Raw genomic sequence first — 15,169 nt, forward strand, 5'->3', positions numbered from 1 at the left:
TATGATCATAAGTCTTAAAATGGAGTTATGACCATTTTTCACACATCCCCCTGTGATCAAAATTTAGATGCTTGGCAGCTGGTATGAACTTATGAGGGTTGCAGTGTCTGGGGGTCAAGTGATCATTTGGGACCTTCTGACAAGCACAATCGATGGGGAAGCCAGATTCACTTAACAACACTGTGACTAACGTAACAATTGCAGTGGTTCACTTATTGACGGTGTCAAGAAAGCATGCAAAACGGGGCAAAACTCACTTACCAACTGTCTCGTTCCACTACAGAAATTTAGGGCTCAATTGTGATCATACTTTGAGGATCACCTGTACTTAGAAGTCCTCACACTTATGACGGCTGCAATATCCCCATGGCGACGGGATCAAAATTTGGGTGTTTGTTTTAACTACTCTGTTTTCATGAGGGTTATTTGATTGACATGTGTGATCTTCCCATCGATTTGCAAAGCAAAGTCAATGGGGGAAGCCGGGTTCGTTTAACAACCGTGGCCCCAAAAAAGGTCGTAAAATTGGCACAATGCACTTAACAACTGAACCACGTAAATTCTGTTTCCAATGTGGTCCTAAGCGAGGACTAACTGGCTTATGGGGGAAGGAATCATCATTATTTTAAATGAAACGAAACGGTGTAAGAATTGAGCAGAGGACACCATGGGCCCATTCTGCGGGCAAAATCCCGGAAGGCAAAAAATAATAAAAGCATTGGTCACAGTGGTGAAATCCAAAAATTTGCCCTACCGGTTCTGTCGGCGTGGCTTGATGGGCGTGGCTTGGTGGCCATATTACTGTGTGGGCATGGCTTGGTGGCCATGTGACCGGGTGGGCATGGCTGCACAACTGAACTTACACACAATGCAAAAGCAGCTGGATTTCACCCCTAAGGGCCCCTGCCACACAGTGGTGGGTTTCAAAAATTGTTCGAACCTACTCTGTGGGTGTGGCCTCCTTTGTGGGAGTGGCTTGCCACCCATGTGACCGGATGGGAGTGGCTTGCCACCCATGTGACCAGATATGAAGATGCCGAGGACACTTGTCAGAACCACCTTAAATTACCTCCCACACAGCACTGGCATGCATAAGAATATGATGCAAACTTGTTTTTCAAAAGGCATCTTTGGTTTGCGTTAAAACAACTTCAACACACGCAATGTTCTGATTGCACCACAAACGCAGTAGTCATCCTTACCTTTCACAGAGGCACTGAGTTTTATAAATAGGAGCATGACAGTGTAGAATAATCATATCTAAGGACCAGTGGTGGGTTTCAAAACATTTTGGAACCTCTTCTGTAGGTGTGGCCTGCTTTCCGGGTCCACTGGTGGAACCTCTTCTAACTGGTTCGGTAGATTTGACGAACCGGTTCTACTGAATAGGTGCGAACTGGTAGGAACTCACCTCTGCTGCCACAAGCAGGAACCTCACAGGCACAGCTGATCGTTGCACAGCTGATCATTGGAGCGTTTAAAAAACTTTTTAAAGCATTTTTTTTTTTTTTACTACCGGTAGCATTTCACCCCCTTCTTCTGAGCAGATGACAATATCCACATTTTTATGGTGCATTACAAATGTAGAACTTTCTCATTACAGAAAAATACTCTCTGGTGGAAAGGTTTTAATTGAGCTTTCCGCTTTAAGACATAGGAAGGAGAGAGGGAAACGCAGCCATCTCCGCCTCCAATTAATTAGAGAGTAATAGATTTCTCTCCCTTTCGGCTCCCTCCCACCTAATAATTCTCCGGGGAATCTAGTTATGATGAGATATTGGAATTGGAGGATGCGCCAATGGATCCCTTCGAGACAGGAAAGTAGATGAGGAAAGATGACAAATGCCATTATGTATAAGATAGATGCCTTCCAGACAATTTTGACTCCTGCTGATTAGATGAAGGTCTATGTAGAAGATTTTTGGGGGTAATAATAGGGAAGTTTTATTTTATTTTTTTTACTTTCATTTGACTTCTATAGCTGCTCAACTCAACAAGTGATTCGAGGTGGTGTACATTATAAAACATAAAAACAATTCAAATGATGAAAGGAGAACAAAATAGATAGATCTGTTCTGACCCAGGCTTCCTGAGAACTCCTGGTCCCGGCAAAAATCCCTTTAATTAAATGGCTGTGAATTCTGCTCATTCACATCCAGCAAAGTCTTTCCAGGGAGGATTTACAGTCACAGACCTTCTCTGGCTTGGAGAGCTGCCAGGCCGATATCTGCAAAACTTGGCAAGGAGTTGCGGAGAGTCACGAACCAATGAAGCGAACTAATGGTCTCCTGCAAACTCCACTCCCCTTTCGCTCCTCTTTTATTTCCTCTGGGAGGGACCATTCATGGTTCACCTGTGGCCTTACTCCCAAGTCGACCCCTGTTCTTTAGCTGTTCCCTTCGTATGCGCACACTGGGAACAGGCTCCAGTTGTTCATCGGCCTCACTGATGTCTGACCCTGAAGGCAGCTGATAACTAGCATATGGCTCTGGCCCCCTCTCTGCCTCCAACACAGAGCCCTCATCAGAACCTTCCCCAGACTTCAGGACTGGCCCAGGTTCCTCCCCAACCTCCTCACTGTCCGTATCTGCTGCCAGCTCTGCTGGCTGCTGTGGGCCACAACAGTATCTTGAGAAGAGAATATTTGTAGCTCAGAGTTGAATTGTGGCATCCTTGGTGCTCTCTGAGCTTGGCTGATTTCTTGCAGACGTTTCATTATTCAACTAGGTAAAATCATCAGTGTACAAATATATGCATCAAGGAAAATTGTTACTATGGATGTTAATACAGCTAGGAAAGGGCCCTTAACACATTTGGGATTCCAGGTTCAGGCACACAACCAAGTCTTCTTCGTGGTCTTAGAAAAGACCAACAGAATCAAAGTCCTCCTGATATCTGAAGGGGAAATATTTCAGAGGGCAGGAGCTACAGCATGGGGAATTCTGGGAATTGAAGCCCACCAGACTTAAAATTGCCAAGGTTGGGCATTCCTGCTCCAAAGGAATCCTTATCCCTTCCCAAGTGAGACTCCCCACCTAAGAAGCCAAAACAGGATCTCTAACTCTTAAGCATCATCCATCGCGTGGATGGAGGATTCTTGGCCTGCTTCTTCTAATTGGGAAAAGGGAAGATCAGGGAAGATCAACTGAATCCAATCCAAAGTCCCTCTTGAGTCTGGTAGCTAGAGGAACAGATCATGGATGGTTGGGTTGTCATTGGTTGACATCCAATATCTCATAGATGGTGCACAACGGATGTTTGAAAAATGGGTGGACTTCTTCTTCTGCAGAACAAAGAAACTATGGGCAGATATCTTGATGCAAATGATGCATCAAGATATCTGCCCATAGTTTCTTTGTTCTGCAGATGACATCTGATGCCTTGGAGTAAATGAGGAACTGATTGGAAGCTGCCTCTTGCCATGGGTCTTCTAGTTGAACTAGAAGACCTCCAAAGTCCCTTCCAATTCTACTATTCTATATTCTGTGAACAGTGGTAGATTAACACAATACCAGAAGGTAGCAAGCTGAAAAAGCGAAGTGAGGAGATCACAGGTGGCTTCCTAAAAGTTGAAGATGGGGAAGGCCAAAGAGATGACCTCAATGTCTTCTCTAGCCTACCACATCTGCTGTCTGAGACACACAACCTCACGCAGAGCCAACAAACTGTTCCCCCTTCCCACGTAAGCTGAACTAGTCTTTGCAGTCACCTTAGAAAGAAACAGTAAAGCAGAATAGGTGTTTTTTTAACCTATATATGATTTAGGATGTATTGTCTATGTTAAGAGACATTACTTCAGTCCGAAGCTGGTGAGTCAGTCTACTTCATCTGTTATTCATCAGGGAGACAGACAATCTCCCCTTAATTCACTCCTCCCCATCTGGGCTTTACAGTCTGCAGGAGACAGAAAATGTGTGAATTTTTAAGTGAGTATATACAAAGGAAGAGGGGGAAATCAGGAAAGCAGGAGTGAAAATCTGCCATGGACTACGGATATCCTCTGAATTGACTCTGTGGGCAATTTAAAAATCTCATCGCCTGAGACTTTGCAACGGAGAAGCCAACAGGTCATAGATTTTCCAGTTATTGTTTATGGGTGTTTATTGGTTCCAATATTTGAGGGGCTGCCCCAAGGAAGAGGGGTGGGGGTGTCAACTTATTTTCCAAAGGACCAGAAGGAGCAACAGATAGAAACTAACCAAGGGGAGAAGCAACCTGGAATGAAGTAGAAATTTCTTGACAGTGAGGACAATTAACCAGTAGCACAACTTGCCTTCAAGACGTTATGGATGCTCCATCAATGGAGGCTTTTAAGAAGAGACTGGAAAGCTATTTGTCTAAAATAACATAGGGTTTCCTGTTTGAGTAGGTCCCTTCCCAGGTCCCTTCCAGCTCTATTCAGACTGATTGATTGACTCAAAGAACGAAAGAGTATCATGTCTAATTCCTTGTAATTTCCTTCTTAATAAAAACTCAAAGATCTAGATGAGTAGGATAGGTTATGGGGTTATGAGTCATTCATAGGATCATAGTCCTAGACAGGCCATCTAGTCCCATAGAGGCTCCCTAGTCCACCACCTTCTCAGTACAGGATCCATAAGACTACCTTTCACAGATGACCACTGGAAGAAGCAACGGATGGAAACTCATCAAGGAGGGAAGCAACCTAGAACTAAGGAGAAATTTCCTGACAGTGAGAACAATTAATCAGCAGAACAGGTTGCCTCCAGAGGTTGTGAGTGCTCCAACACTGGAGATTACAGTGATATAGGGTTTCCTGTTTGAGCAAGGGGTTGGACTAGAAGACCTCCAAGGCAGTGGTGAAATTCAATTTTTTTTACTACCGGTTCTGTGGGCGTGGCTTGGTAGGCGTGGAAGGAGAAGGATACTGCAAAATCCCCATTCCCACCCACTCCAGGGGAAGGATATTGCAAAATCCCCATTCCCTCCCCACTCCGGGGGGGAAGGATACTGCAAAATATCCATTCCCTACATACTCCAGGGGAAGGATACTGCAAAATCCCCATTCCCTCCCCACTCCAGGGGAAGGATACTGCAAAATCCCCATTCCCTCCCCACTCCAGGGGAAGGATACTGCAAAATCCCCATTCCCTCCCCACTCCAGGGGGAAGGATACTGCAAAATCCCCATTCCCTCCCCACTCCAGGGGGAAGGATACTGCAAAATCCCCATTCCCTCCCCACTCCAGGGGGAAGGATACTGCAAAATCCCCATTCCCTCCCCACTCCAGGGGGAAGGATACTGCAAAATCCCCATTCCCTCCCCACTCCAGGGGGAAGGATACTGCAAAATCCCCATTCCCTCCCCACTCCAGGGGGAAGGATACTGCAAAATCCCCATTCCCTCCCCACTCCAGGGGGAAGGATACTGCAAAATCCCCATTCCCTTCCCACTCCAGGGGGAAGGATACTGCAAAATCCCCATTCCCTTCCCACTCCAGGGGAAGAATACTGCAAAATCCCCATTCCCTCCCAATCAGCTGGGACTCATGAGGCAGAGAATAGATGGGGGCGGGGCCAGCCAGAGGTAGTATTTGCTGGTTTTCCGAACTACTCAAAATTTCTGCTACCAGTTCTCCAGAACTGGCCAGAACCTGCTGAATTTCACCCTTGACCTGAACCCTTCGTAGAAATCCAGAATATCAGGAATAAACTTTTAGGATGTCTTCTCCTTGAATGTCACATTCCCCCCCCCCCCCTGGTTAGAGACAACCCTGAACAGTTTCTTCCCAGAAAGCATAGCACCAGGACCCTTTCCATTAAACCAAAAAAAAGCCAAACATTTCTTCTTTTTTTTTGGTGAGGCCTGCAGAAAATCAACTCCACCCCCCTCCTTCCTTTGCTCCAACTCCTGCCAAGTTGGAGGCAGGACTTTCTAATATTATTAATGTTTTCGGAATGCGTAGCGCCGTCTGCGCTCAATGCAATATTTGCAGAGGTTTTCCTCCTGAAAGATCGCAAGAGAGCATACGGGGGAAGCTTGGAAAAAGGTAAAAAAGAAAGAAAACCATATTCCTTTTCCTGTCTTAAATTCAGGAACCTTGTCGTTAAAAGGGCTTATTTTCTGAGAGGGCTCTTTCTCTTCTCCCCCCCCCTCTGAAAGCTGTTTTTAGTTTTCCTCGAATTTCAGTTGCTCCCCCTTGCCGAATGAGCGAAGCTGCTTCAGGGCCAGGGATTGTGAAACTGGGAGAATGAAAACATCTGGGCTGATGGTGGGGTTTTTTTGTGTAGCGTATTTGAGGGAGGAGGGTAATGGCTGCAAAAATTGGAGGGGGAAGGTAGCAAGGATTACTTGGGAGCGGAAAAAGAACGGAATGAAATTTGCTTCTAGCAGAGAACGAACCAAACTTGGTAAAGTTTGCCTAAGGAAGAACTCCCACTTGTGATTCTTTATTTTATTTTATATTTTATTTTATTTTAATATAAACAATCCATCTTCCATTAAACAGTGTATCTTCTGGGTACAAATATTCTGTGCAATAACAGTTAAAATTTACAATTATTTAATCTATTCCTAGCTTAATACCAATACCCTAAATGTCTAATACTATAATAATCCTCCTCTTGATTTATTTCACTCTATTAACTATTAATAGGGACACGGTGGCTCAGTGGCTAAGACACTGAGCTTGTCGATCAGAAAGGTCGGCAGTTCAGCAGTTCGAATCCCTAGTGCTGCGTAACGGAGTGAGCTCCCATTACTTGTCCCAGCTTCTGCCAACCTAGCAGTTCGAAAGCATGTAAAAATAGGAACCACCTTTGGTGGGAAGGTAACAGCGTTCCATGCGCCTTCGGCGTTTAGTCATGCTAACCACATGACCACAGAGACGTCTTCGGACAGTGCTGGCTCTTCAGCTTTGGAACGGAGATGAGCATTGTCCCCTAGAATCGGGAACAACTAGCACATATGTGTGAGGGGAACCTTTAATAGTTGCATTAAAGGGAAATATTCCCCTCGCACGTATGTGCTAATCATTCCCAACTTTAGGAGGTCATGCTCATCTCCGTTTCAAAGCCAAAGAGCCAGCGCTGTCTGAAGACGTCTCCATGGTCATGTTGCCGGCATGACTAAATGCCGAAGGCACACGGAACGCTGTTCCCTTCCCACCAAAAGTGATTCCTATTTTTCTACCTGCATTTTTTAAAATGTGCTTTCGAACTGCTAGGTTGGCAGAAGCTGGGACAAGTCACGGGAGCTCACTCCATTACGCAGCACTAGGGACTCGAACCGCCAAACTGCCGACCTTTCTGATCGACAAGCTCAGCGTCTTAGCCACTGAGCCACCGCATCCCACATAGTTGCATTAGTGGCAACCAAAATGTGTAACTTGAATTCCAGGATGCTGTTAACAGAAAAAAATATATCAGAAGACCTGAAATCTTGGTTTTACCTTTACCTGTGAACTGCCGAGTTCTACTCCCAAACTCCATGTGTTGGGATAAGCTCGGAATGAGGTCACTACCCTTGGGGTGTGTGAAAGAAGAGTGTGTTGGAAAGGTGTTGTGGTGAGGTGTTGATGATCTACGAGAAAATTCTTCTTTTAGACACAATCATCCTTTTTACTGTAACGCAAATCTTCAACTAGACAAATGCTAATTGGCCGAAGATATTTCTTCACAACAGTATTGTGAGATCAGCGTGGCCGTTCAACAAGATGACAAAAGAAGCACACTAATTGGGAATAGATGATTATTTCTCAGTCTTGGTGACTTTAAGATGTGTGGACTTCCATTCCCAGAATTTCCCAGCTGGGGAATTCTGGGAGTTGAAGTCCCCACATCTTAAAGTCGCCGAGATTGAGAAACTGTGGTTTATGGGGATGCTTTCTTGAGTCTATGGGCTTGTAGGGCTAAACCAGAGTTGATTAATTAAGCAACACAGGGATGGATTCACACAACATGAGGGCAACATGGAAATAAACATCATGATGTGAAAACCTTAAAGTAGGAGACCTGGTAGAGGAAAATTATAAATTGGATGCTATGTTATGCTATGCATAAACAGAGGGATAGAATCAAGATCAAGTGAAAGGTTAATACCACTTTATAATGCCTTGGTAAGGCCACACTTGGAATACTGAATTCAGTTTTGGTCACCACGATGTAGAAAAGATGTGGAGACTCTGGAAAGAGTGCAGAGAAGAGCAAGAAAGAGGATTGGGGTACTGGAGGCTAAAACATATGAAGAACAGTTGCAGGAACTGGGTAGGTCTAGTTTAATGAAAAGAAGGACTATAGGGAGAGATGATTGCAGTGTTCCAATATCTCAGGGGTTGCCACAAAGAAGAGGGAGTCAAACTATTCTCCAAAGCACCTGAGTGTAGAACAAGAAGCAATGGGTGGAAACTAATCAAGGAGAGAAGCAACTTAGAACTGAGGAGGAATTTCCTGACAGTTAGAACAATTAATCAATGGAACAGCTTGCCTCCAGAAGTTGTGAATGCCCCAAACACTGGAAGTTTTTAAGAAGATGTTGGATAGCCATTTGTCTGAAACTGTCTAGGGTTTCCTGCCTAGGCAGAGGGTTGGACTAGAAGACCTCCAAGGTCCCTTCCAACTCTGCTATTGTATTATTGTTACTTAAGATCTATGTCTTGACCTACACAGTCTATGCAAAGGACTTCTTTCGTAATCACTTTAAAAATGTGAGGATCTTTTCTTGATTAAAATTCAGTTGAAAGGTTAAAGGACATCCGGATAAGAAATAAATGGATCTATTAGGAAATAACATCAGAGACAGCGTGTCCTTCCTAGCTGCAATATATTTTTGATGGCCATAGTTTTCTAACTATTATGACTTCATACGTCCAGTGTTGCCAGAGTGATTTCTTGCAGTCATACAACACAAGTTGAGCATGAATTTGCTATCACACACAATTTTGGGACAGAAGTCTGGATGCCAGATTTGTTAGACTACAATAGTGGCCAAAATTGTGATAACCTTTTGGGAAAAGTGCACAGTATTTTAGAGGTTTGATGGCTAATATCCCCACTTTTTTTTTTTTTTTGGAGCAGTACCATGAAAATTATATGTCACTGGAAAGATAATTTAATCAAGAATGTAATGCAATAACTTTTATGAAGGATTTGCTGTTAGAACAGCAGTTATAAAGAAGAAAAGTGGAACACATAGAAAAAACGAGATATACAAAAATTATCACCATGTCAGTTAATACTTAGTTGGGTAACCTTTAGCATGAATTATGGCCTTATGACGTCTTCCCATGGAATGAACCAAGTCTTTTAGTTCTGCAGCTGTTATAATGTGAAACCAAGATTGCATGATTGCTTCTATTAACAGAGTTTTATTACTGGCTACATTTGGCTATAACTTTTCATAGAATACAGATAATTGAACAGTCTTTGTTGCATTACATTCTTGATTAAATTAGCTTTCCCTTGATATATAATTTTAAAGTACTACTCCGGGATGAAATGCTACCGGTTCAGTCCAATTCATCCGAACGGTAGTAAAAAAAAAAGCTTAACAAAGTAAAAAAAAGTTTCATTGATCAGCTGTGGTGTTCGATTGTAGGAACTTTTTAAAAACTTTTTTTTAGCATTTGGGGTCCGTTTTTATTCCCAGGAGGCTTCCCTGAGGCCTGCTAGGCAAAAAACGGGGACTGGGGGTGGTTTCTGCAAAAGAAACAAAGAAAGAAAGAAAGAAAGAAAGAAAAGAAGGAAGGAAAGAAAGAAAGAAAGAAAAGAAGGAAGGAAAGAAAGAAAGAAAGGAAGAAAGGAAGGAAGGGAAAATGGAGAGGGAGGAAGGACCACAAACCTGGCACTAGACACACCTTCAGAGGATACCTTGAAAGAGCACAGCAATCCAGGACTGGAAGGGACCTGGAGGTCATCTAGTCCAACCCCCTGCTCCAGCAGGACATTGTTAAAGTGAGTTTGCCTTTTGACACCCCGTCACATAACATAGCACATCCACCCAGTCACATGAACCTCCCCCCCACCAAGCCACGCCCGCAGACCTGGCAGGAATTTTTTTTTTCAGATTTCACCACTGTACTACTCCTTCCTAAAAAAAAAGTGGCGTTATTAGTCATCAAACCTCAAAAAATACACTTTTCCCAAAAGGTTTCCACAATTTTGGCCGCTACTGCACTCAACGCCAGGTTGGTTCTCTCCACTCGACAAAGGTGTCAGGTGGTGCCCCTGTACAACCTCAGGTGAGGTCGCGCAGTGATAGACCAATGATTGGATTGGACCAGATTTTAGAAGTACAGAAGATAATCTTGTCACCTCAAGGCTCGATTACTGCAACACACTCTACATGGGGCTGCCCTTGAAGAGTGTTCGGTGACTACAGTTGGTCTAGAATGCGGCCGCGCGAGCGATATTGGGTGTACCTCGGTACACCCATGTTACACCTATCCTCCGCGAGCTGCACTGGCTCCCCATTGGTCTCCGGACGCGCTACAAAGTGCTGGTGATTAACTTTAAAGCCCTACATGGCCTTGGACCTGGATATCTGAGAGACCGTCTCCTGCTACACACCTCCCAACGTCCGATAAGAACTCACAGGCTAGGCCTCCTCCGGGTGCCGTCGACTGGACAATGCCGGCTGGCGACCACTCGGGGAAGAGCCTTCTCTGTAGCTGCTCCGGCTCTGTGGAACGATCTACCAGCAGAGATCCGGACCCTTCCCACTCTCATGGCCTTCCAAAAAGCACCAAAATCTGTCTGTTTCGACAGGCCTGGGGTTGCTGATTTTAAAATCAGGTCTAACCCCCAGCTAAGCCAAATGTATGTTGTGTGTTTTTAAAACTGTGTATGTTTCTTTTCCCTATGTGTTATTTTATTTTATTTCGTATTTGTAAGCCGCCCGGAGTCCTCCAGGATTGGGCGGCATATAAGCTCAGTGGCACAGTGGTTAAATGCAGCACTGCAGGCTACTTCAGCTGACTGCAGTTCTGCAGTTCGGCTGTTCAAATCTCACCGGCTCAAGGTTGGCTCAGCCTTCCATCCTTCCGAGGTGGGGAAAATGAGGACCCGGATTGTTGTTGGGGGCGATATGCTGACTCTGTAAACCGCTTAGAGAGGGCTGAAAGCCCTATGAAGCGGTATATAAGTCGAACTGCTAATTGCAAATTGCGAATTGTGAATCTCCTCTGTTCTTGTTTTTGCAGCTCAATGGGTAGAAAGCAATGGATCCCTTCACCTGCTTACTAACCGCACTGCTGTTGGTGGGGATGCAGAGCTGCCCGGAGGTCTGCCGTTGTGTAGCGAAGCAGAAATACGAGCGCTACGTTGCAGACTGCTCTTATCAAGATCTCCAGATGGTTCCTCAGAACTTCTCCTCCAACACCACCACCCTGACCCTGTCGGTCAACCACATTGCCACGCTGGGCGAAGGCTCCTTCGCCAACATGGCCAAGCTGCAAGGATTGTGGTTCTCCTACAATGAGATCGGGGCCATCGCTGTGGGTACCTTCGCTTTCTTGGTACACCTCCGAGCTCTTGACCTCAGCCACAACCAGATCACGAAATTCCCCTGGGGAGACCTATCCAACCTCACATCTCTGCAGCTGCTGAAGCTCAGCAACAACCATCTGGAGAAGATCCCTCCGGAAGCCTTCCGGTCCCTTAAGGATCTCCGATCCCTCTGGCTGAGTGACAATCGGCTGGCTTCTCTCTCGGATGGGACCTTCAGCCCCATGCCTAAGTTAGCTCAGCTCCAAATCAACAACAACCCCTTTGACTGCACCTGCAAAATTTGGTGGTTGGATGGATGGCTGCAGAGCACGCTGCTTTCCATTCCAGAGAAGAAGTCCATCACGTGTGCCACTCCGGAAAAGCAGAAAGGTCTTGTTCTTGGGAGATCCTTGAAGCTAGACTGCTCCCTTCCATCGGTGCAGCTGGTCTATCATTCCAGCTTGGGGGACAGTAAGTTGAAGGATGGGCTCACCCTTCAGTTGCACTGCAATGCCGTGGGTAAACCCCCGCCGAAGATCAGGTGGAAAATCCAGACCGTTGATGAACACGTGGCCATCGATGGGCCCAACGTTGAAAGAGAAGAGGATCTAGACTCGGCAGGTTCCTCGCAAAGCAGAGGGCGCTTCCTGGTCTTCAAAAACGGATCGATGGCGGTCACCAAATTCAGCAAGGCCAGCGAAGGCATTTATACCTGCCAGGCCTATAACGACGTTGGCTCTCGCGAGGCCTTCGTCCATGTAGCTTTGGCTGGCTCGGAGAAGCCCACCACTTTCCTCAAGAACCATCTCCAAGCCAGCAAGAACCCCAACAAAACGTGCGACATCAAAGATGCTCTGACGCTTGGAGAAAATGTGAACTTTGTCTATTTGACTCCTATCATGCCCAAGACGGTTTGCAATGGAGGAGCTCGGAACCAGTTGGGTTTCTGGAGTTTATTCCTGTTCTGCTTGCTTGCCCGTTACAGCTAAGACGTTCATAACCTCGGAATCGGGTAGAAAAATCCGATTTCCTTCTGTAGGACGACCCACGGCAGCTCTTAGTTTAGGTTAAAAAGTTTCACACTTCGATTCTAGACGAAGAATCTTGGTTTGAACTGGGGCAGGATTCCCCCATATTCTCGAGTAAGAAAAGAAACAATTAGACAGGCGGACAAGGAGAAGAAGAAGAAGAAAACCCCCAAATACCGATAGGCAATCCTTTGATTAGATGAACAGAGGCAATCCAAAACATCGCAAGGATTCTCAGGACTTAGGGAAAAAAAATAAAGAGAGGGGGGGAAAAAAAGGTGACCTCTTGAGGATGCTTATCTTGACTTGGTTGAAATGGTGGAGAACTTACAGAGATGTAAGGTCAACCTTGTCAGGTACAGAGTAAGACAGGAAAGTAGAACTTAGAGATTTCGGCCTACGATTCTCAGACCGTGGCACGACAAAACCGCGCTCGACTAAAGCTTGCCCGATTAAACCGCGTTGCTGACGTCATCAACAGGGCGACAACAGCGAGCGCGGAGAAAGAAGGGCGCTTTAAATAGCGCTTTGAAAGCAAGCCGATTCAAGTTAAGGTAAGGGTTAGGTTTAGGGTTAGGTTTAGGGTTAGGTTAAGGGTTAGGGTTAGGTTTAGCGTTAGGTTAAGGGTTAGGTTTAGGGTTAGGTTAAGGGTTAGGTTTAGGGTTAGGTTTAGGATTAGGTTAAGGGTTAGGGTTAGGTTTAGGGTTAGGTTAAGGGTTAGGGTTAGGTTTAGGGTTAGGTTAAGGGTTAGGTTTAGGGTTAGGTTTAGGGTTAGGTTAAGGGTTAGGGTTAGGTTTAGCGTTAGGTTAAGGGTTAGGTTTAGGGTTAGGTTAAGGGTTAGGTTTAGGGTTAGGTTAAGGGTTAGGTTTAGGGTTAGGTTTAGGATTAGGTTTAGGGGGGTTAGGTTTAGGTTTAGGGGTTAATTTTAGGTTTAGAGTTTACAGTGTGCTTTTTTCTCCGCGCTGTTGTCACGCTGTGATGACGTCAGCTACACGGTTTCGTCGAGCGCCCTTTAGTCGAACGCGGTTTTGTGGTGGAACCGTTCTGACTGTCGCACCTGCCACAATTTAAATCTCTAACTAACTAGCAATGGTCCTTGGCTCCATTTGTTGAGAAAGGTATAATTTTTTTATTAGAGATCAAGTGTATTGCAATATTGCAGTATCTCCAGAACTGAGAATCGCATGGCAAAATGCGTAAGGACTTCTCCCCCCCCCCCCGCTTAATTGTCTCTTACAGCCAATTCTGGTGTAACCAATCAGGGTTCAGGCAAGATGTTTTTACAACGGTCAGTCCAAGCAGAGTTTGGCATGCAGCTCCCTCCTTCTTCCAGTTGGGTGACCTTGAGGCAGCATCTTAAGGAGACACAGCACTTACGTTCACTTCCTCAAGCATTTCCCCCTCTTCACAGTTCATGGAAGTCTTTCACCATATAGCAGCGAAGGGCAAGCCGGCGTAAAGTGGTTACACCGACAGTCTCTTCTAAAACATGCTGAGGAGACGCACGCAAGGGATGAACTACACATTCTACACAGCTTGGGAAATGGAAAAAAACTAGCTACACTCTTCCAACTGTTGTATTTCTGGAAGTCTTCTTCTATTCTTGCTCTCTGATCTTTTAAACAGGCGAGACTTGGAAAAAAGATCTTTTGTGGCGAACCAGAGGCTGCACAAGGACCAGACTACAAACGCATCCTTCTCTATCCAACTTTATTATTATTATTTTTTTGAAATCCCAACATTGGCGAAACAACTTCCCCATCATCAAATGCTTCCTTCCAGTGTTGGATTTCCAGCAGGCCAAGAGAGATGACTCTGAAGTGCAGGAGAAGAAGACGGCAAAAGCACACCTTCTCCAAGAGACTAACAATGAGGTTTCATTTATTACTCAGCGTAGTAGCTATCAGGTTTCTGTATTCTTTAATTACTCTAGGTTCACCAGGTGGGCGGAAGTCCTCTGGCCAGCTCCTGAAACTGGAGCTGTTTTAAATTTAAAGGAGATGGGCGGGAACCCTACTTGGTCAAGGTAAGAATGAGGAGAAGCCACGGGATTGTCAAAAAGATACACCTATGTAGGGGCTTTCTCAATATAAGAACTGGAGGGATTACAAAAAGTCTGAGATGTGTTTTTTTCTTTCTTTCTTGCGCATATACAGTATTTTGATTGTCCAGCTTCTTCTCCTTTGTCTTCTTTGTCTCCATAATTATAACACAACTCTTTTAATTCTACCGAGGAATGGTGGCCACTCTGTTAAACATCTAGACAACCTGGAACTGTGCATGTTGGAATGTAAACAAGATAAAGCAGCTTGTTCAATGCATTTATACAGATTCTCCATCACAAACACCACCCAGCCCTAACATTCAAAAAGAACCCTTTACGTACATTTGCAAAACTCTCAACATCACCATAATCCGGTCTCTATTCTGTTTTTAACTTCCAAGCCTACCGCCCTTGGCTTCCTTTCTTGCTAAAAGTGAGCCCCCCCCCCAAGATTTAGGGTGGACCAAGCACTTCAGGAGGTCTTGAAACCTCGTGTGAAGGGCAACATTGACAGGTTTCGCGTGTTATAAAAAAAACAGGAGGACGCATCTAAGGAACGTCTTGTTATATAGAGAAAGAGACCAGCTTTGGATCAATTCCAAAACTTTGCTTTGGGTTTCGTGCCTATCAAGAGCTGTTTCTCCTGGGGTGGG

The 15,169-nt window shown here is 45.1% G+C and overlaps 1 protein-coding gene across 1 annotated transcript in view; it reads left to right on the plus strand.

Annotated features, from left to right (window-relative positions):
* ISLR2 (immunoglobulin superfamily containing leucine rich repeat 2) overlaps nt 1-12,938 on the plus strand; it is a 21,212-nt gene extending 8,274 nt beyond the window's left edge. The window contains exons 2-3 of the mRNA XM_032233111.1: nt 10,107-10,198; nt 11,171-12,938. Of these exons, the coding sequence (XP_032089002.1) occupies nt 10,107-10,198; nt 11,171-12,433 (1,355 nt within the window). The 3' untranslated portion in view covers nt 12,434-12,938. The remainder of the gene's footprint in view (nt 1-10,106; nt 10,199-11,170) is intronic.
* The last annotated feature ends 2,231 nt before the right edge of the window (nt 12,939-15,169 follow it).

The sequence above is a fragment of the Thamnophis elegans genome, chromosome 16, assembly GCF_009769535.1.
Source record: "Thamnophis elegans isolate rThaEle1 chromosome 16, rThaEle1.pri, whole genome shotgun sequence".
Lineage (NCBI taxonomy): Eukaryota > Metazoa > Chordata > Lepidosauria > Squamata > Colubridae > Thamnophis > Thamnophis elegans.